The 21,683-nt window shown below is 36.1% G+C and overlaps 1 protein-coding gene across 8 annotated transcripts in view; it reads right to left on the reverse strand.

The window, feature by feature from the left end:
- Nucleotides 1-674: 674 nt before the first annotated feature.
- ANKRD12 (ankyrin repeat domain 12) overlaps nucleotides 675-21,683 on the reverse strand; it is a 120,735-nt gene continuing 99,726 nt past the window's right edge. For 5 of the 8 annotated variants that reach the window (XM_034642165.1, XM_002917586.4, XM_034642168.1 and 2 more), the window contains 5 exons: nucleotides 16,400-21,114; nucleotides 8,797-8,895; nucleotides 5,058-5,201; nucleotides 2,515-2,610; nucleotides 675-1,907 (listed from right to left, as the gene is read on the reverse strand). In XM_034642165.1, coding sequence (XP_034498056.1) covers nucleotides 1,722-1,907; nucleotides 2,515-2,610; nucleotides 5,058-5,201; nucleotides 8,797-8,895; nucleotides 16,400-21,114 — 5,240 coding nt within the window. In that variant the 3' untranslated portion in view covers nucleotides 675-1,721. The remainder of the gene's footprint in view (nucleotides 1,908-2,514; nucleotides 2,611-5,057; nucleotides 5,202-8,796; nucleotides 8,896-16,399; nucleotides 21,115-21,683) is intronic. The other 3 variants (XM_011222858.3, XM_019797901.2, XM_019797900.2) reach the window with 1 other exon arrangement.

Below are 21,683 nucleotides of genomic sequence, written 5' to 3' on the forward strand. Positions count from 1 at the left end.
GGTACAGTATGAGTTAAAATATAAATTGACATAAAAATTCAAAAATCCCTAAGCTTAATATATACCTTTGCACTCAAAAACTTCAATTTTTACATTCTCTCCCATTAGCTGGGATTTCCAACTTGCTTGCTGAGTTTAAGTCACTTTAGTCCTCATATATTCTTTTTACTTTTCTCTATCAGAATAAAAAATATCCAGCATTATTTTATAATTCAAGAAAGTACTGTGGAAAGTTCTGTAATTTTTACCTCATATGCTTATGTTCAATTTTACATATAACCTAATTTTCCTTTCAAAAATGTTTAATAAGTTTAGCAGATTTCAGACCTGAAATATTCCTGAATATTTAATCTACTTCATGTTATAGGAGAAACTGGATTTTTTCTAAGTATATTGCTAATTATTTTATTAAAAACAGCATACCAAATCTTATTTTAATTATAAAATTCTGAAAATTATATGTTTTGCATCTTGATACAAGGAAAAAATACAACATATTAATCAATTTTTCATAAATATTGAAGGGATTGATCAGAATATGCCTGTTTCTTGTACTTATTTTGATTACCGAATATCTCTTTTTTGATTTGAGTACTCAGTTTGTATTTTAAAAGTGCAAAGGTTATTAAGCTTAAAACATTATATTTAAGCAATGTAAAAAATTTTTACAATGATTTAACATGACCAATAAAATTTATTAAACATATTTACATATATTCACAGATTCTTTCATACTTGAGTATTAAAATAGACATTTACAATTTCAGAATTTTCATTCAAAGGCATTTTGGGAGGGGGAATAGCTTCTACTGCGAGATGAAAAAAGAGCTATGTGTCCAGCATAGTGAGTCACAGGTACTACCCCACGAGACTGGCATGAAACACCCTACACTACTTTAGGCATCGCTTATGGAGAGTTAAATTATAGGAAGCATGCAATACAACTAAGTCACAACCTTTACAATTCTGGTGATGAAAACAAGCTAACTCAAACACATGCATGCCTTATTTAGAAGTTTTGCTACCTGAACACATTACTACTACACTCCATACAAACTACAACTTTGGTCCAATAAAACATTAGACACAACAGCTTTACAATTATTTCTTTGTACATGTTTTGACTACCAATCCCTTTGTATACATTTTGACCATTAATTACAAGATTTACATCTGCACAATATGTATAAAATAAGTTATTAAAAAGGAAGACAATATTGAAACTTTTGAAAAGAAAACTGTACAATTAATTTACAGATAAAATAAACTGAAGAAATTTTGTGCCAAGTTTTTCTTCCACATTAGAAACTATTTGGTAGGAATTGAACCTTTAAGTTTACCAATATATTCCAATAAAACTTGAAAGATTTGAATACTAGTGGTTATCTTGTTACTTAAGACTGCTAACAACTTCCAGTGCTGTTAGCAGATTCTCAGCTTTTAAAATACCTACCAGTCTGCCAACATGCTCTAATGCAATAGTTACCTCTCACCAACATAAATAAGAGATTTCAGTTAGAAACTGTTTGGATCTAGGATCCAAAATAATTTTTTTCATTTTTTTATAAAATGACAGTGTTTACTACATAACCAACTTTAGTCAAACTTTACTAACAACCGTAAAGGCATAATAGCAGTATTTTTCTCAAAAGGCAGTGTTCCACAGTTTAATACTCTCGAGCTGCATGAGTTTAAGATGAAAACACCGGAAGGAATGGCCGCTATATAGGAGTCAATTCAAAGTCATCATTAACGTCGACAAGGGGAACATAAAACTCCTGGATTTCATAAATGCTGATAGATTTATAGGTGGCAGGATCAAGTTCCTGGAGTTTGAGCTGCCATTCTAACCTCTGGACGGCGTTTAAAGCTGCAGCTTCATGTTGTTGCCTCATTAAAAGACAGGTCTATTGAGAAGAAAAGAAGAGTTAATTGATTTTTCTGTTAAATTTGCTTTAAAACTTAATCTCATCCAGAGTTCCTTCGGTGATTACGTTTTTGACTTACACACCCATCTCTGCTTTACCTGTGTCTGTATGCCAGCTATTTCTGGGTCTGCAATTCACCACTGTCCCACCTCACAGCCTTTAATTTGAAGCTGCTCTTTCAAATAATAAGATTTCAACTATCAAAAGAATCATGAACATCTAAGAAGTGATTTTTGAAACGATTTAAAATCTCAAATCAAATAATTTTCTTTATGAATTATTTGCAGCGCATTTTCTTTGTTATTGCTCTCCCCCATTCTTTCATCTGTCAGAACTATCACCAGACTTGGACACATAAAGATCGCCATCAGAAACTGCGTTTACTCTGATAATTTCATCTTTCATACTACAGTGGTCTTGAAAAATGGACTTGTGCTCTTTATTTTCCTTTACTTTCCAAATGTAGCCGGCAGGAAGACGCATGACTAATGGCTATCCCCTTTCCTAGCCACTCCTCTCTAACAAAGCTGCACTTTCTGCTTAAGAGGGAAGCATCCATTTGCACTGAACTTCTAAATATACGTACCTTTAATTTGTCAAATTTATCATCCACATCTTGTAACCAAGACATGAACTGTCTTGCATTAAAGCGATCCCTCACAGAAGTTTTACTGTCATCAGACTGAAAGAGAACATCAAAAGTAGTTGAATACTATATGATTTAATAACCCACTTTAAAACCGATATGCCATTATCTTTTTATGCCTAGGATATTAAAGTAAAATTGATTTCATATCTCATTTTAATTTTAATGTTAATGTTTACCATATACATAGGGAGAAAAAGTGGGTGGGCTATAGGACTTTGAGGCCAACATTTTTTCCAGGACCAATATTTTGGAGTGATCATAAAGAAATTCTGTATCAACTCTTAAGAATACCAGTTTTGGAATCAAGTCAGGCTGTATTCAAATGCCAGCTTTGTGTCTTATTATGTAACCTTGAACTAATTATGTACTTTCTCAATTTTCTACTCTGTAAAATGGGATGAATATCTCTTTTAATCTTGTTTTGAGAATTAAGTCTCTGAAGTCCTCATCAGAATGCTTGGGCATAGAGGCAGCACTCAACTCCAATCAACGTCTGCTGTAATTACTACTACTATTACCCCAGTGTTATCAGAGTGACATCCAGGCATCATGTAGATGCTCACATTTTTAACTGTTATCACTTCTTCCTTGGTCCTCCATAAGATGTTCTGAGCACCTAAAATTTTATTATTGAATCTTTTTAATATTACAAGTTCATTTTGAAAAGAGGTCTGATGAGAAAGTAGGCTAATGGACAATCCAAGCCCTTAGCCAGGAAGGGTAGATTTGTTTATTTTCCTTTTCCTTAATTCCTTGGAGGCTATTCTCATAGGAGCTGCTACATCAGTTGGGAGACCATCTACTCTAAAGGCAGAGTAAAAGGATGGGTAAGAGTTCCATAGTTTTCCTCAGGAGAAGGATTAAGTTCTTCTGTCCTTTAATTATTAATCTGATCATGGCCTAATCTTCTTTTAGTCTCTGATCTGGGGATCATTCTAAGGGTTTACTGGGAAAACTCACTTATTTTTGATGTTCTCCTTATAACCTATCTGGGGCAATAGATTCTCATTTATCAGAAATGTCATCACATTGTGGCCCAGTGGCTTTCCATCTCGATTTTCAGTTCTGCTATGGACTGGTATTTATTTTTACATGTCTTTTGTCATTTCAGTGCGTTTTGGAATTCCGGAAGAGAAAATAAAAGGTACGTTTACCCAACCACTGTAAACCAGAAATCTTCAAGAGACTTTCCCTGGGGCTTGATTTATACTGTTCCAAAATTGATTTCATTACTCTGTAATTGCACAAAACTTTAAAAGGTCTCAAGTTATTACACTGTCTAGTCCAGCCTTTAGTAACATAGTTAAAACTGTTCATTTCCATTATTAAAAAAACATTCATTCTTCCCTTTAAATTCTTTAAAGCTGAGAATTATGTACATTCCCTCAGTGGCCTTTCCAGTGTTTACTTCCTTAGAGTCAAATAGTTCTTTCTTAAAATCTAATTATTATTAGTGGTATTTTTTTGAGAGAGAGTATACGTGCAAATGGGGAGGAGGCAAAGGGAGAGGGAGAGAGAGAATCTTAAGCAGGCTCCATGCCCAGAGTGGAGTCCAATGCGGGGCTCGATCTCACGACCCTGAGATCATGACCTGAGCTGAAATCAACAGTCAGATGCTCAACGGACTGAGCCACCCAGGCTCCCCACCCCAATTATTATTCTTAATAGCCTTTTCAAATATCTCTGAATACTTTCATTTGGATAAAACAGTTGATAACTTAAGAAAGTTTGAAATCTACCGATCTAGTTTAATCTTTTAAACTTTAAACAGAGGAAAAAAGTAAAGCCCAGGGAGAATTAAGTAATTTTCTCTGTAATATACCCTATATCCTTTGTTTCTATTCTGACTTAAAACAGCATTTCCTAGTATTTGTGTGTGATAATCCTTCATTATCCATGATTATACTCTTTATTTTAATCATTATATCCTCTCTATGACCAATAAATTTCATTCTGGTTTGTGAGGTATAAGAAATTCTGACAACTGATATGTTTGGTTCTGAATTCATGTAATTTCTATGTGGCAGTAAACTTTATTCAAGACATAGCTACAGTTTTTTTTCACAACTATATTTATTTATTCCAGCAATATCCAAGATGAAAACAAAAGCCTGGCCCTATTTTAGCACCATCACAACCTAGAGGTTCAATCTGCCCGTAGTGTTTTCCAGTTTCCACTTGCTTTCCAGTTGCTTGAAGGTACAAACTCCCACTTTAGAAACAAATTACAAATTATGTAAAAGGGGGCACTATCCTAAACACATATTGGTTTTGTAAATATCAATTTTTATAATATAAGCCTAATGTTTAGAGGATTTTAGAAAAAAGATCAAGTGATCCAGAAGTACTTTATTCTGCAAGAATTGTTTTTCTCCTTTGAGTTTACTGATTGCCGAATTCAAGTTTCTTCTATGGAAATAGATGACAAAAGCACCCACGTTGTATTCAGGAACATTTTAAGTGTATCAGGGGCACTTTACCTGAGCGTCCAGTGGCACACTGTACACTTCTGCGTCCAGTAACACAGTGCATGCGCTAAATGGCAGTGTTTGATTTGCCAATGTTCTTGCAGCTCTGTAATGAACTCGTAGAACTTCCTGTTCATTGGATACAATGAGTTTTTCCTAGTTGAACCAAGAATGGAAAAAAAAAAACCACCATAATTCTTCAATCACCTGATTTTTCAAATAAAATAAAATTACTTAAAATGTACTAAAGAACCTGAAGTTCGGAGAAGTTTTTTCTTTTTTAAAAGATTTTATTTATTTATTAGAGAGAGAATAAGCATGAGTGGGGGGAGGAGCAGAGGGAGAGGGACAAGCAGACTCCCTGCCAAGCAGGGAACCCAACATGGCGCTCTAACTCAGGACCCCGATATCATAACCTGAGCCGAAGGCAGACACTTAACTGATTGAGCCACCCAGGCGCCCCTCAGATAAGTTTTTTCTTCAAAGAAAGTTTAAGAGATTTGAGAACTCATAAAAGAACAAGTAAATGTTCTCTTTCCAAAAGTGGCAGGCTTTTTTTAAAAAAAAGTTATCTTTTCAAGTGTACATGGTGGCTTTTAGTATAGTCACCAAGATGTTCAACCATCACCACTAATTTCAGAACATTTTCATCACCCCAAAAAGAAACTCCGTATCTATCACCAGTCATGTCCCACATACCTTCTCCTCCCCTGGAGAGACCACTACTCTACTCTTTGATTCTATGGCCTTACCTATCTACTCTGAACATTTTCTTACAAATGGATCCATGGAACATGTGGTATTTTGTAACTGGTTTCTTTCATGTCACATGTTTTCAAGGTTTATCTGTGTTGCAGCAAGTATCTGTACTTCATACCTGTTTCTGGCTGATTAATATTCCACTGTATAAATACACCATACTTAATCCGTTCAACAGCTAATGGTCTTTTGGGTTGTTCTAGCTTTGTGCTATCATGAATAATGCTTCTATGAACATTCATGCTCAAGTTTTTGTTTGGGTGCATATTTTCTGTTTCTCTTAGGTAAATAACTAGGAGTGGATGTACTAGATCATATGGTAGTTCTATGCTTCTCCTGGTGAGAAACTGCCAAGCTGTTAACAGCAGTTGTATCATTTTACATTTCCACCAGCAATGTATGAGGTTCCAACTTTTTCACATCCTTGCCAACACTTATTAATTATAGCCTTTCTAATGGTGTGAAGTGGTGTGCCATTGTGGTGGTAGCTTCTGTTTTATAATGAGTATTTTCATAGAAACACACACTATACTTTGATGCTGATTTTAAACCTCTGACAATCACAGTACAACCCTGTCTTAAAATGTGTTAACTGGGGTGCAATACTTCCAATTATGTAATATGCAAACTCACACTATCATTAAGTTAATGAAATGATCTAAGCATCCTCTGCATTTAGCAGACTAGGAATTCCTAGGGTGTAGTTACAGATTCCAACCCATTCTGATACTGGTTACAGACTTGTGCCATCTGGTGGTAACTGTCTTCTTTGGCTTAAACATCAGTTGGGGACAACCCTGGGACCTGTGGCTGGTTAGAACTTCAAGGACATAGGTTGTGAGTCCAGGAATCCTTCCATTATAAGATGTCCATCATTTTGTTGGTTCTGTCTGGCAAGCTAGGCTGAGAAAATATTAAAGATGTGGCCGGTCTTCTTCCCACCACATTCCTTATTCTCTCTCGACAAGAACTTTATCCTTCCCCTGAGCATGGAGGCCTCATTATATCCAAATGTGTATTACTGTAGAGTTTTACTGTATTTATAGTTTAGTGAAAGCACAAAGAAACAGAGTCCTATTTAATCTCTTAAATTTTATGTGACAAATGATACTCAAAAGAGAAGAGGTAAGTCTAAGACTTAGGATTTATTAAGTAGAAGTTTAAGGTGGGACTTTCTGTGATGAAATATCTAAAAAAATGATCAGATACTGAGAAGATAGCTAGAAGAAAAGTTTTCTTAAAAGACTGGCCAAAGTCATATAGAGATTAAGAGCAATAACCCAAAATCCCTTAACACTATATGAGAAAGAAATATATTATTTGAAGTCAGACTCCCTTCCCTAAAATAACTAACAAAGGTAAGCTGCTTAAGTCACAGCCTAAATAGTCAACTTTAGGTTACCATTCTTAATGTTATGTCTTTCCATTTCTAGAGGACGGCTCCTCAAACAATGTCTTCTGAGAATGGGTTATGCATGCCCCAAATACTGCCTCCTCTTAGTTCTTGGAGAGGCAGAGAAACTGGGCCAGGAGCTCTGGCTCTAAGATGTGTTTGTTCATTCAGTGTGGCATTCAAGTATTGTCATCATTTTCGATGGGAAAAATGACCCTAGAACAGAGGTTCTTGACTTGGGGTCCTAACGTTCCCAAGAAGCCCACGGACAGACTGAGGAGACTGTGAACCTGGGCGTGAAAAATTCTATCTTTATTTTTACTAACCTCCAACTGGCATTTCTTTCAATTATGAATGTAGGCCATAAAGCACAGAAATATCAGAAGTATATGCAACTTCGCCATCCATAGAAATCACAAATATTTTCAATTCACATTATAATTGTTGCAGATACTGCCCCCAAATGGTATCATTGTTTGTTGTCACATTGGTCAGCATTTTAAATTGTTTGTTGGTCAATATATGGAAGCATGTGAGTCATTTTTACTATTTGTTGAAGTTCTGAAAATTGCACAGTTCACATGAGAATTCTTAACTGTCTGTAAGGCAGCATAGCTTTTGTTACATGGATAGATGAATAGATGAAAATATGTTATCAGGTGGCTTCAAACATGCCTGATGGTTGAAATAGCTACTGACGTGTGTTCTATGACCAAACTTATTGAGAACAAAACACTCACTGACATAGGTCATGCACAATGTTGTAAGTTCTGTATCAGTGCTTCTTTCTTTTATTTATTGTTCTCTTTGCAATGCTATAAATTTATTAATTTAAAACCATAACTCTGAGAAACGGTTTTATATTTACCAGATTGTTACAGGGGTCCTATGGCACAAAAAAGTTAAAAACCTCTGCCCTAGGGAATCAATTACATACTAATCAAAGAAATTGCATACTTTTGTTTGTATGAGTACATTCAAACCTCTGTGAAGAAGGATCAGAGCTCATATCAAATTTTGGAAGTCCCTGGCCCTCCCAAAAGATTAAGAAGGTGCTACATTTTTGTCAATCCAAGTGACATGACTTTATGATTTCTATAAATAGACAGGTTTTCTCATGTCATTCCATGCCAAGATTAACCCCTAGAAACTAGAGTATGAAAGCAGACATATAAGGACCAATAAGCACAGCTTTTCTAAGTATTCTTCACTAAAGCAGCTGGTACCAAGCAACAATTCCAAAACTTGGAAATCCAACTGTCTAACCAGGAATTCACCACTTTAGTTCCACAAATTCAACAAATGGATAACAAGAAATTATTAGAGATTTTTATATATCAAAAATACACTCAACATGAACTGTAACACAGGGACAGCTACCCTAAAACAGGCTTAAAAATTCCCTAACTACACAGGTACAAGGTAACAAAATCAAACCATTTCTCAAAATGGTTCTAAATAAGGAAAATCCCCTAAGAGAGTTATATATGTGTGTATGTGTGTATATATACATAAAATATAATGTAGGTCATTATAATCTATTGTTAAAATACAGTTATTTTAGCATAAATGTTTAGCATAAATTTAAACACTTCTTACCCTTTCAATACTGTGTTGCAAACGTAGTTTCATTCTTACAACTTCCTGTTGCCGAAAAAGCTCTTTAAGTGGATCTGACAGTGAAGGTGGTGGTGTAATCTAATTTTTAAAGAAAATACATTAGTTAAAAATACTAGGTTTTACTTCCAACAATTGGCTAGTCCTAATTTTTGAAAAAGTTTTATTTATTTAAGTAACCTTTACACCCAACATGGGGCTCAAAATCACAATCTTGAGATCAAGAGTCAGATGCTCTTCTGACTGAGCCAGCTGGGCGAATGGGCTATTCTTATAAAAACAAACCTTTTAGTGAATCACTTAATGAAATCATAAATTATGATGTTCTCTGAATTAGATAATACAGTAACCATTATACAACTGCTTGTTCTCAATCTCAACAGTCTGAAACACAGCAGAGCATACCGATAAACTTAGATGCTTTAATTCAGAGGCCACACAAAATTTCAAAGAGCAAATTAGAAGGGCTAAGGACTAAGGAAGTTCCTTATTACAGAGACACATTTTAGAGCATCAGTAAGTGACAGCTCAGATACAGGGAGGGAGGGTTCACAAAAACAGATAAACATCAAGCAAACAGTCCTAAAGGTTACAGCAGTCTTGAGTCTTAGTTTAATAAACATAGTCTCTTTGTAGACAAGATACAAATCAAATGCTACAGTGCTGAGTTTTACATTTACTGAATTAAGTCTTTTATAAAAAGATGGAATTATACTCTAATAGATTTGTAGTTTTCAAACTTTGTAGTTTTCAAACTTTGTTACAGGTGATAACCCATTTTGTCTTTCCATACTCCAAAAATCTTACAGTTGGTTCATCTCTAATTTGATTATTACAGTGGACTGCTTTCTGGTAGATGCTGGAGGTTAAGGAAACAGACGCCATCTATGCATTGGTCTACAGTTAATATAGAGACATCTGTGATCCCTTAATATTCTGCCTCTACCCCTTGGAATATCTATATTCCTCCCTCCACCCTCAACTATGTTCTAACTACTGTCAGCATTTGGGGCAAACATATCTCAGTATGTTTTGGCACCACAGAATAACTTAGCTGACTCTTCTGATTCTTCAAAAGGTGGGACAAGCAGATTCTATGTACTTCTTGATGTGGGGCTAAAGGAATTATACACCATATATGAAAAGCTCTAGACAAAGAATCAAACCTGGATCTAATCAGGACTCCATACTTAAACAGTTTACAGGAATTATGGGGGACTGAAAAAAATGTTAAATAACAAGGATTCACTCAGTTGAATCAAAGTGGAAAATTCTATAGGACAAGTAACTTATGGTGGTAGATTATTTTTCAGGCCTCTAACTGCAGTAATACAATTGTTTGATTTCTGTGCCTTATAGATGTCTTTAAATTTAATAAGAGTAACAAGCGAAGTTTAGTGCTGTTTTAAAGTTTTCCGAAATCATAAAGGTCTCCTTTATGCAGCCCAGAGGAAGAGTATCTACTCCTGTGAGACTGGAGTATCAGAGAAAGCTTCTTGGAGAGGGTGATGCCTGAGGCTACATCTTAAAGGAAGAGTCAGAATCACGAGTTAAGAGAAATGAGTTGGGGTGGGGGGGAGGGGAAGAAGGGAAAGAAGAGAGGGAGATAATTCCCAGAAGAAAGGACAGTGTTACCAAGAGCACAAAATGAAGAGACAGTATGGTGCCTGGAGACAACTACAAATTGAATTCCTGGGATATCAACTTTGAGGGAAAGAATGGTAGGACATGAAGATGGAGAGATCAGCAGAGGCAAAGTAATTAATGTTGTAGTCATTCTGTAAACCAGCTTTTTTCTTCTTTCTTCTTTTCTTTTTTCTTAAACTAGCTTTATTTTATTTTAATTTTTTAAAAGATTTTATTTATTTGACGGAGAGAGGGAGAGCGAGAGAGAAGAGAGCACAAGCAGGGGGCAAGGCAGAGGGAGAGGGAGAAGCAGGCTCCCTGCTGAGCAAGGAGCCCAATGCAGGGCTCTATCCCAGGACCTGACCTGAGCTGAAGGCAGACACTTAACCGACTGAACCACTCAGGCATCCCTAGACTAGATTTCTTAAAGTGTGTTCCAAAGAACATTGGGCCCATAAAGCTGACGCTCAGGAAATGGTTCCAGGAATGAGCAAGTTTGGGAAACACTGTACAAATGTACTTACTTAGGAGTCTCACAGTTAACAAATTAAACTTAATGGTCTGAGAAGTTCTGCAGTGAAGAAAGAAACTTATTTATTTTTAGATTAACGGTATTTCATTTCCCAAACGTATTTGACCATGAGCCCTACCCACCTTGCCCCACCATCATCCCTATGTGTTTAATTACATGCTGTGGAACAGATATTATGCATAACACATTAGGGTAAATTTTGTATGCGGTGGGAAACCACTGAGAGATCTTACAGCTCACTGCTGTGTCTGCAGAAATTAGGAGGATAAGACTACAGGCAAGAAATTAAGGAAGCAAATCACTGTGACCCTGGTATGAGGAGGAGGAGGGAATGGAAGGGAAGGGGTCTAAAAACAGGGTGATTAAGAATAAAAGAGAGGGGGCAGCTGAGGAGGACTTGTGGGTCCTTCAGCATGAGGACCAAATGGCTGGTAAGAGATAATCCAGGAGGGGAGAGGGGGCAGGAGATAAGAGAAATAGGTTTTGGGTTAAGTTCAGTGCTGATATGTTAAGTTTGTGGAGCTGACAGACATTCAAGTGGAGCTATATCCATTTAGCAAAAAAAAAAAAAAGCTGAGAGAGGTTTGGGCAGAATACATAAATTTAGAAATTTTCAACATCTATCAATGTACAGAAAAATGGTAAACACACCAAAAAGGAATAGGTGGAGACTTTCTGAGGAAACTTTCCCTTTCCTGTTTTCCCCATCTATCTTTAAGTAAATCATGTTTGGAGATTTTGTCCTTTAAGATCTGTGAGTCCCAGGAGTCTCTAGAATATAAAATCTCTTAACAGCTTCCCTTAGATGCTCTTCCTTCCTGTCATCCACTCTTAGAACCCCCTGTAGGGACTTTGTATGCTGGTATTCGTGACCACAGTAAATACCAGGATGTGACAAGTCTTTTTCTTTTATCCCCCCCCCCCCCCCCCCCGTTCATTTGTCTTTTGGGAACTTGATCTACAGTTTTATTTTTCTTCCTTTGACTTCCTCTGAAAAAACAGCAGCATTCTGTTTAAATTATAAGAAAAATATTTGCTAGAAGAACAAATACTTAAATTGACTTTGGAGATGTTTCACTACAGTTCTAACAGGTTCTATAAACAGATCACACAAATGTGGAGACACTAGTTCAATAAAATGACAATTTGCTGACAGAGGAAACAAATGGATAAAATCATATTGGAAACTATTAAAAATAACGTAGGGTAAAAGTGATTTTTGTTATTCTGGTTTTTCATTACTTTTTGAAACGAAATGTTGAACAAATGAGTTTCAGTCCCGTAAGCTCAAAAACACAGACTTCTATGAGCAAAAGGTGGGGGGGGGGGTTGCACATTAGCTCTAATAAATATGAACCTTAAAGTTATTTTGAGCTGGATAAAATAATGATAACCTCTTAAATCTATATAATGTTTTAAAGTTTTTAATGGGTTATGGCGTATACTATTTCAACCTGCTTTAAAGTAGGGCTGGTATTATTGTTTACGGATGTGAAAATTAAGAATCAGAGAAGGAATTATTTAAGATCACACAGCTGGTTTGTAGCAAAATCCAGACAAACTTATGTATACTACCTGGAAACTACTGCTCTTTCTACTATACTGTGCTGTGTGTTTAATAATTCTCATTAAAAACAAACAAAAAACCTTCTACTATACTCAGAAAAAATTCTTGGCTCTAGTTATAGCCTTTTCTGAAACAATATTTAACTAAATTCTGATTTAATCAAAGCTATATCTCCAGAATTGCTGCAAGGGAATTAAACTTGCACCATATCACCTTTGAAGGAATAAGAAAAGGTAATTATAAACACAAGCACACATAACATATATACAAGCATGTGCATCATACTACATATACATATATATCTCTCAATAGGCAGGTAGCGCCAAAAAGGCAACCTAATATGGTTTATCAGAATTGTTTTTAGTGAAATAGCTTGTACAAAGTTTAACTTAAATGGGTTCTTCATAGTTTTACCTATATTTTTCAAGCCTATGATACAACATACTTCAGTTAAAATTCCTAACCCTTTAAAGGGAAACAAAGGAAACAAGAAAACTATTAGCTTTATATTCTTTAAGTTACTAACAAATTATTTTGCTGAAAGGATTTGAAAAAATGACAAATTTACTTATTTACAACTCTATTTTTTTTAAGTCCACTATTATAGTTTATTAGTGGTAGAGTAATATCAAAATCTGCCTTTTAAGATTTAAAGGGCACTAGCATCAGATATATTCTGTGGATGTGGGACTAACGAACCATCTTTCCTCTGACCTTTTGATCTTCTCTGAACTAGGCTTTGAAAAAAGAACATATGCAAAGGCATGAAGTGAAACAGTACAGAATAGCCTGGGGAAGCACCATATACAGTAATAGGGTAGTAACTACAGCCAAGCCCAGAGAAGTATGGGAGGACCTGTAGACAATGATGGGGACTTCGGTCTATAGAAAACTGGGAGTCTCTAAAGATGTTTAGCCAGGTAGTCAGAGAATCAGATCTGACTTATATATAAGGCACCTAGAAAGTATCTTGTATCTTGATACAAGAGATTAGAGCACAACCTATGGCAGCTATTCAGAATGTCTGTTTTGCTGGTTTCTGATATCCAGTTAGCACAATGCTTAGCACATGGTTATGAATTATTTGATTATGCAATACCTTGAATATTTGATTATGCAATATTCACATATGTGAATGAATAGTCTATGGAGCTAATGTGGTCCATACACAGCAGTGGTAAGAGAGAGAAGGGGAAAGGAAGTGAGATGCATGAACATAACTTAGTGCTGATGTGATGGGAAGGCAGAGGGGAAGAGGTGGAGGCTGAATTTTGGGTTCCTAGCCTGGGAAATCAGACAGCAGATAATGACAGGAACTAAATCAGAAAGGGCCAAAAGAGCACTTTTGAGATAGGATAAATGTGTTTGGTATTGGACCTGATAATTATATGGATATTGTAGTACACTGAGGTGATATTCAGAAGCAACTAGAAACACAGTTATGGAAATCAGTCTTGTATTCAGAGCTGAAGATAAATTTGGGACTCATTCTTCCAAGAGATAGTGTCCTAGCCCTTAATCAGATTATGGGTGGACATGTGAACAGTTAACTATGATATCATAGTGAAGGTGTGAGGAAGACACAAAAAATTCTGACAAGATTTTGCACAGAGGTGACAACACAGCTGGAACAAAGGCACGGAGGATAGAAAAGGAAGCCTAGCAAGAACAGTATTTCAGGTAGAAGTAACAGGAACAGCACTGTCTTAAGTGCCAAAAGTAGTGAACAAGAGATTTCTATCAAAGAGTGAGTTAAATATGGAGGAATTATTGGGTGACTTTGGAAGTTGTGAGAAAACGAAGCTGGAGGGGTAGATTGGGGTCAGATTATAAAATGAATGGTTATGGTAAGATTAGATGTGGATTTTAAGCTGTAGGTAATGGGAAGCCAGCTAATCACAGCTAAGATATTTAAGTAGGGAAACAGTTTTTTACTGTTTTTTTTTTTTTAAGTTTTATTAAGTAATCTCTAAACCCAACGTGGGGCTCGAACTCACAACCCTGAGATCAAGCATTGCATGCTCTTCTGACTTGAGCCAGCCAGGCGCCCCTTTATTGTTTTAAAAAAAGATATATATTTCATAACAAAAGAGAATGCTTCTGAAGAAAAAGATTAGGAAAAAAAAGAAGTGACAAGTTGCTGCAATGTTCTAAGTGAGAGATGATGACGAAGGCCCTAAAACAGGACAGTGGTAGAAGTTACAGTTAATGGAGAGAGTTCTAAGGTAGAATGGTTGCAATATGGTAACTGATAGGTTACTACTCTGGTGTCATCACTAATAAAGATTTGTTTCTAAGAGAGTGAGAGATAAATCATTTCTTTTGGTCTTTGGGAGTCTGAGGCTAGAGTGGATACTTGGTGCATGGTTAGACTCCTCTTTCAGGAATGAGGCACTCAACCCCCAGCTCCTAGGAGTGTTGGAGGGTGAAAGCTCTCACTGGAGCTCCTCTCTAGGAACTGGCAATGGGAACACTGGGAGGGAAGATAGTTGGTATGCCCAAGGTCATGTTCCCTCCCTTGAGGCAGGCTCCCTGTCAGAAGGGCCACCCCACTCCAGAGCTCCCATGGTTTCAGCTGAAATGAGTGCCGCAACTGCATTTCAGTTTGACTTTTCGCTCTGCTGAATTGTGGTTCCTTCACACAGTTACAAGTATTGTTCCTGACAGCACTCACCAATGAGTTTCTTGCACACAATCTCAGGGTCCACTTCCTGGGGAACTAAACCTATGACAGGTAACTGCAGATCATTTAGGTGATGCTGCCCAGGAGGCAACTACATCTGATTCTGGAGGTCAACAGAGATGACATGGCTAGGTAAGAATTTTAGGGGACTAAACTGGGATATGGAAGAGTGCTAAAGGAACAGCCAAACCACAATGGAACAGCCAAGATCACAATAACAAAAAGTTGACTGAAGAATTGATTCCTATAGAACTCTGATGCTTAAAGGTTGGGCAGAGAGTCATTACAAGAGAGAGAAAAAGGTAAGTCATTGAGGGAGGCAAGGGAACCAGAAGAGAGTACCATCATGAAATCAAGAGGGGTAAATTTTATGAACAAGATGGCCATAATGGTTCAATGTGACGAAGATCAAGTAAAAAGGAAAAGAGGCCAACAAATCTGGCATTACAGGCTCACTAGTGATCTGTGCTGGTGCATATGGTTTAAGGGATGAACAGACAGTGAGTGATACACAGAAAACACCAGGTACAGAATACTTTCCAAGAGTGCGGTAGTAAAGGAAAGACAGAGGGAGATCTTGACAAACTGGCACACTCACAGGGTAACCTTTCCTCCCCAGGATGAAGGAGACCCAAGTATGTTCAGAGTGGGTGGATAAAGGCCAACAGAGAGAGAAAATTAAAAATATACCAGCAAGAAGTGGCTCAACAGAGGAAAGTTCCAGTGAAGACTCTTCCAGAAGCACATGTAAATGAGTTACCTTTCAAAGAAATAAAAGCATACCTCTTTTGGGATGAAAGGAAAAGCAGGTAAGGAAAAAGAAAATACTGTAGACCAGTGCTGATCAATAAGGTAGCCACTTGCTACACATGGCTGCTGAACACTTACTGAAAATGTTAGCCACAGTTAGTCTGAACTGAGATGTACTACCATGCACACCAGATTTCTAATACTTAGTACAAAAAAAAAAGAATATAACATGTCTCATTCATAAATAATTTCTCTACATTGATATATTTTGAAATAGTATTTTGAACATACTGGGTTAAATGTTAAAATTAATTTTACCTTTTACTTTTTAAATTGTGGCTACTAGAAAAATTAAAACTCTGTAAGTGAGTTGCATTCTACTTCTACTAGACAGCACTGCAGATGCATATCAAGTGACGTTACTTACTGTGGGAATGCAAATCTTGCTTAAGGGGTTTCCATCCAGGAGATACGATCCATTAAATGTCACATATTCATCGTAATACTGAGGCGCTTGAGGAATAACACTACATAACAATTTGCGCTTTTCCTCAATTTTTTTCCGTATGTGCAAGTATTCGAAATACGGATTTGCTCTCTCTGAACTGTACGGCTGAATCTCATCTAGTTTCAGAGAATCTACGATGGCTGCGAGAGACTGCTGAGTTTTCTCTTTTGCCTGTAGTAAAGAGGGACTCACTTGCACAGGCTGAGGTACCCGTGACACTTTCCTTTTCCGTGGGTGGTGAATCTGAGGATCATCTTCTTCAGTCAATCTTATTCTTCCTCTAGGAGATGAAGATTCGCTGTCTTTTTCTGGTAGCAGCGTACAGCTAGCAAGAATCTGTTTGCTTTGATTTGCCACTGTACTTGCTTTGTTTCTAGTCATCCTTTGAGGAACTTGGTTTTCAGTTTTATCATCTTCAGCATTTTCTTCTAATTCTACTTTACCTACTTGACCATATTTATGCATCTCTGGTTGAGATGACTGTTGTAAATGGTTTTCCAGACTTGATAAAGTGCTTTGTTGTGATTCTTCATCTTCAATGGAAAGCAAACACTTTTCCCCTTCAGGGCAATGTTTTGGATTATCTTGTTCATTCAGATTTCCTTTTGGCATCCCTGTACTCATTTCACATAAATCAGAATCACATTTATCACTCAAATGAGTTAAAACCAAACTCTCCAGTTTGTTTTCTTTTTCATGTGAAATAACCTGAAATTCAGAAGTGCTATTTTCAACCTCATGGCCACTGGAAGACTTATATATTAGTTTGCTAAATGTGTAATGTGTATTTAGCTGGGAAGAGGCATCGCTTCCACTAAAGTCTTTTTCTGATGGTAATACAGGCAAAGTATTAGCCTTTTCAAAATTTGGTGATGCTTCTTGAACAGTGCTTTCAGAGTACACTGGGACAAAGGCATCTGTCTTTTGAACATCTGATAGGACAAAAGTATTCTCCATCTCTTTCGCAGATTCATTATCAGTATCTAAAACAGAATTGATAATTTGAATGACATTTTTCTGCTGTAAAATACCCGGCTCTTGATTGGCAATATAGGACATAGACATATGTTTAGAAATAGATTCAGCATCTGAAAGTGATTGGCTGTGGAAAGAGCAAGGTTGTTGTGAAGGCAGAAAGGACGCTGGGTCCTGAGCACAAGAGTTTCCTGGCAGCTCAGCCTGGTGCAGGGATAAAAAATCAGTGTTCTGTTCTTTCAATATTTTGTTTTCAGAATTACAAAAACCCTGAACAGAAGAATCTTGATCAGGTGTACTAGAATTTGGGCAGATCAAGTCACTGGTGCTTAATGACTCCAGTCTGTCAACAGGTACCTCCCATGATTTATTTTGGATCACACCAACCTGATTAGATGGCTCTGAATGTACAGGACTGTCCATTAAAGCACCCACTGGAGCAGTACTCTTGATAACATTTATATCAGCTGAAATATACTTGCTGCTTACAGATCTAGTTGGAGAGGCTGCCAAACTAGAATGTATGTTAGACACATTTGAAAGTTCTCTTTCAGGCACATTTGAGGACACCTCGGATTTGGGAGAAGGACAAATATCTCTTGGCACAGCTAAGCCACCTTGACTGCTTTCTTCTGATATTGTTTGGAATTGTTTTGTATGTTCACAAATGACAGATGGCATGCTACATCTTCGAACTTCTATGGTTGGTCTCCCCTCATTTATAACTAGTTTAACATCTTCCACCGAAGATGATCGGAGATGGGATGTTGGAAGTCTGCTTGTATATGGTGGTTTAATCCTCTCTGGAAGTTCAGCCAAGCTATCTAATTCCCTTTCATGAAGGGCAGGAGATTTGGCAACTGGCAAAAAAGGTGACTGGGAAAAGGACATTTGGGAATCCGAACCCTCTAACATAAAGTCAGAGTCATACTCAACTGGGGGCCTGGGGGTCGTCACTGTAGTATGGCAGGAATCTTCTGAGCTAGCAACTGAAATCATGGATACTGATCTGGAGCTGAGACCTGGCTTTTCACTTTCTGATCTAGGAGATCTGTTTAAGCTATTATCTGAAACAAAAGATGATTTCCCTAAATTTGTTATATTTTTGGCATCAACAGATTGTGATCTGCCACTTATAGCATCTTTAGACTGCTTCTCCTTGGTATAAGCATCAGTCAACTCTGAACTCTTTGACCTAGTAAGTTCTTTATTTTTGGACTCAGCTAGTACGTGCTTTGTTTTTTCTTTCTCTTTTACTTTAAGTTCTAAACAATTACGATTTCTCAACCGCTCCTTTTCTTTTTGCTTAATTTTTTCCTTATGTTTTTTGTGCCACTGCTCTATTTCTAGGTCTTTAAGGCTTAGCATTCGTTCAAAACTTGTCTGCATTAAATCATCGTTCACTAACCTCTTTTCTTTAGGTCGAGTATCTTTTGAGGCTGGTGATGACTTAAGTTTAGGCTTATCTGCTTCAGATTTTAGTTTGAGTAAACTATTTAGTTGAATTTTATCCTTATGCTTGTCTCGTTCTTTGTATCTGTCTATATCTTTATCTTTTTTATCTTTTTCTTTTCCATCTGGGGTTTTCAAAGGTTCATCTTTTGTTTTTTCTTTAAGGGATAAAGTTTTTTCATGTTGTGCTTTACTACTGTCTGCTATACTTGACTTTTTCTCTTCCTGGAAGTGTTTGGAAATAGTTATATTTACGCCTTCCTTATCTCTAGATTTTTCCTTTTTATCTACCTCCCTGTCTTTATTTTTGCTTTTTTCTGATTTAGCATAGTCACTATTGTCTGCTTGTTTGTTTTTTTTTTCTATCAAGTGCTTTTCTTTGTTTTCTGCTAGATGCCTCTCTTTTTCAGGTTTTTCTTTGTCATGTTTTCTATCCATTTTTTCTCTACTTTTCTCTCTATCTTCAGTTTTTTTCACGGTGGTGGTATTTTTTATCTTCTCGCCTTCTTTATGGCACCTCTCGGTGTGATGTGAATACAGCTTGTCTTTTTCTTTTATTCTATCAATACAGTCACTAAGATCTAACTTGTCTTTCTCTGACTTATGCTCATGTTTGGTTTTCTTTTCTTTTTCAGAATTTTTTCTTTCAGTCTTCTCAACATCCTTTTCTTTAGTTTGAAACCGCCTCTCAGATTTTTCCTTACTTTCTTTTATATGTTTTTCTTGTTTTTCCATCTCTGCTTCCTTTTCCATTGAGTGTAATCCTATAGATTCTTCACTGGCATTTGTTCCTAAAGAACTGCATTCTGTTTCTTTATCTATCGGTATGTTCTCTCTTTCTTCTTTCAAATCTTTTATTTTTTCTTCCCTGAAAGATTTCTCACTTTCCTTTTTAATCTTCTCTCGTTCTTCTTTAAAATTCCTCTCTTTTGAAACATACTTTTCCTTGGTTGATTTATCATCTTTTATATTTTTTTCCAATTTTGATTTTTTTTCTGTTAAGGACTCATGTTCCATATTTAAAAACAGATCTTCAGTCTCATCACTTTTAAAAAAATTCTCTTTCCAAAATTCTCTATCAAATTCTACACTCCGCTGCAGCTCTTTAGCACTGTCTCTATTTTTGTATTTTTCCTTTTCACCTTCAATTTCTTTTTTATGCTTTTCTTTTTCTCTCTCTTTATGCTTCAATTTATGCTTTTTTAACGTTTTACCCTCTTTATCCATTTTTTTCAGTGTGCAATCTGAATTTTCGAATGTTGGACTATGATCTTCATCCTTTACTTTGGCATTTGACTTTTCACCAAATTCTAAGTGGAAATCTTTCTGATGTTTACTTTTTTCCTTATGCTTACAAGATTTTACACTTGAACTTTCTGGCAAGAATTCAGATTCCGTGTTATCATACCGAACAAGATCAGGCTGTAATGACATTTCAGAACTTCCTGGTGATAAACATGTTTTAGTATGTTCTTGTTTTAGTGGTGTTGACTGCTTTTCACTAAGTCCACAAGAATGCTTAGGAGATTTACCTGTGGAGATATGAAATAAATGTAACGAAGTATCATCTTTGGGGCTAAAAGATTTTCTAAAATTCCCCTCCTCTCTGGTCTTTTCTGAGCAATCTAGTGCAGTATTAACTGTCAAATTTGTTACTCTGGTATTTTCTTTCCCCTCTTTTTCTTGCTTCAACTCTTGGTTCTCTTTATTTTTGTTCTGGTTCTTTAATTTTCTTTTAACTTTGCCTTTCTGTTTGTGTTCATTTGAAACTCCATATTCCTTTTTGGTTTGTGTATCAGAATTTGATGTTTCAGGGAGAGAACATGGAGCAGAAACCTTTTTATTCTGAAGAATTTCTTCATCTGAACTTTCAGAACTTGAATATAAAACTCTAGATGGTTTTTGTTTTTTACTTTTAAATGATTTAGGATAGAAAGCTTTCTCCTGTTTTGTAAATAAACTATTCTTTTCTACTTCAGCTTCATTCTCTTTTCGTAGCTCTTTCCTAAGAATATGTCTGTCATCAATCATTTTATTTATTTCTTCATCATCATCATCTTTGAACTCATATTCATCAAGAGCAGATGGAAGAGGTGCTTTACTGGGAATTATCTGTTTACTTTCACAGATGAGAGAGTCTTTCTCTGTCTCAGAGTCAATATTTTCATCAACACTGGAAGGATTTACAGACCGAGCCTCTTCAGAATCTAGAATAAGAAGAGAAAATCTGTTGTTGGTCAAGAGACAATTGCCAGAAAAATAAGGCTGAGAGAAAAATACAGCATATAAAGTAACTATTTCAATTCAGAAAGAAAACTTCAGAATTATATGTGAATAATGCAATAAAATATGTAAGAACTCTGCTACAGTATTGCAGAAAACGTTTATAAAGAATCTGCTTCATTATACGATCCCTTGACACTTCTAAAAACACACAGTATAATGAATTCTGAATTCATATATCAAAGATACATGACATAAAAATGTATAATATAAAGCAGAAAATCCAGAGGACTGGATTTAGGGGAAACACTGGTTATATAAACTTTTACATACATGTACATTTTTTTTTCTGGATAAAGAATATTGAAGTAAGAGTCTCTGATGCAAAAAGGATTAAGAACCACTAACTTAAAGGGATTAATTAAGTAAATATCACATATGGTCTTATATGTTTCAGAATTTTTATGAATAAAATCATGAGGGATCAAGTGATTCTCATAAAGTATAGTAACTTAAATAAAGGTGAATGGTTTTGCCTATACAAGACACATGA

Source organism: Ailuropoda melanoleuca, chromosome 14 (genome assembly GCF_002007445.2).
Source record: "Ailuropoda melanoleuca isolate Jingjing chromosome 14, ASM200744v2, whole genome shotgun sequence".
Taxonomy (NCBI): Eukaryota; Metazoa; Chordata; class Mammalia; order Carnivora; family Ursidae; genus Ailuropoda; species Ailuropoda melanoleuca.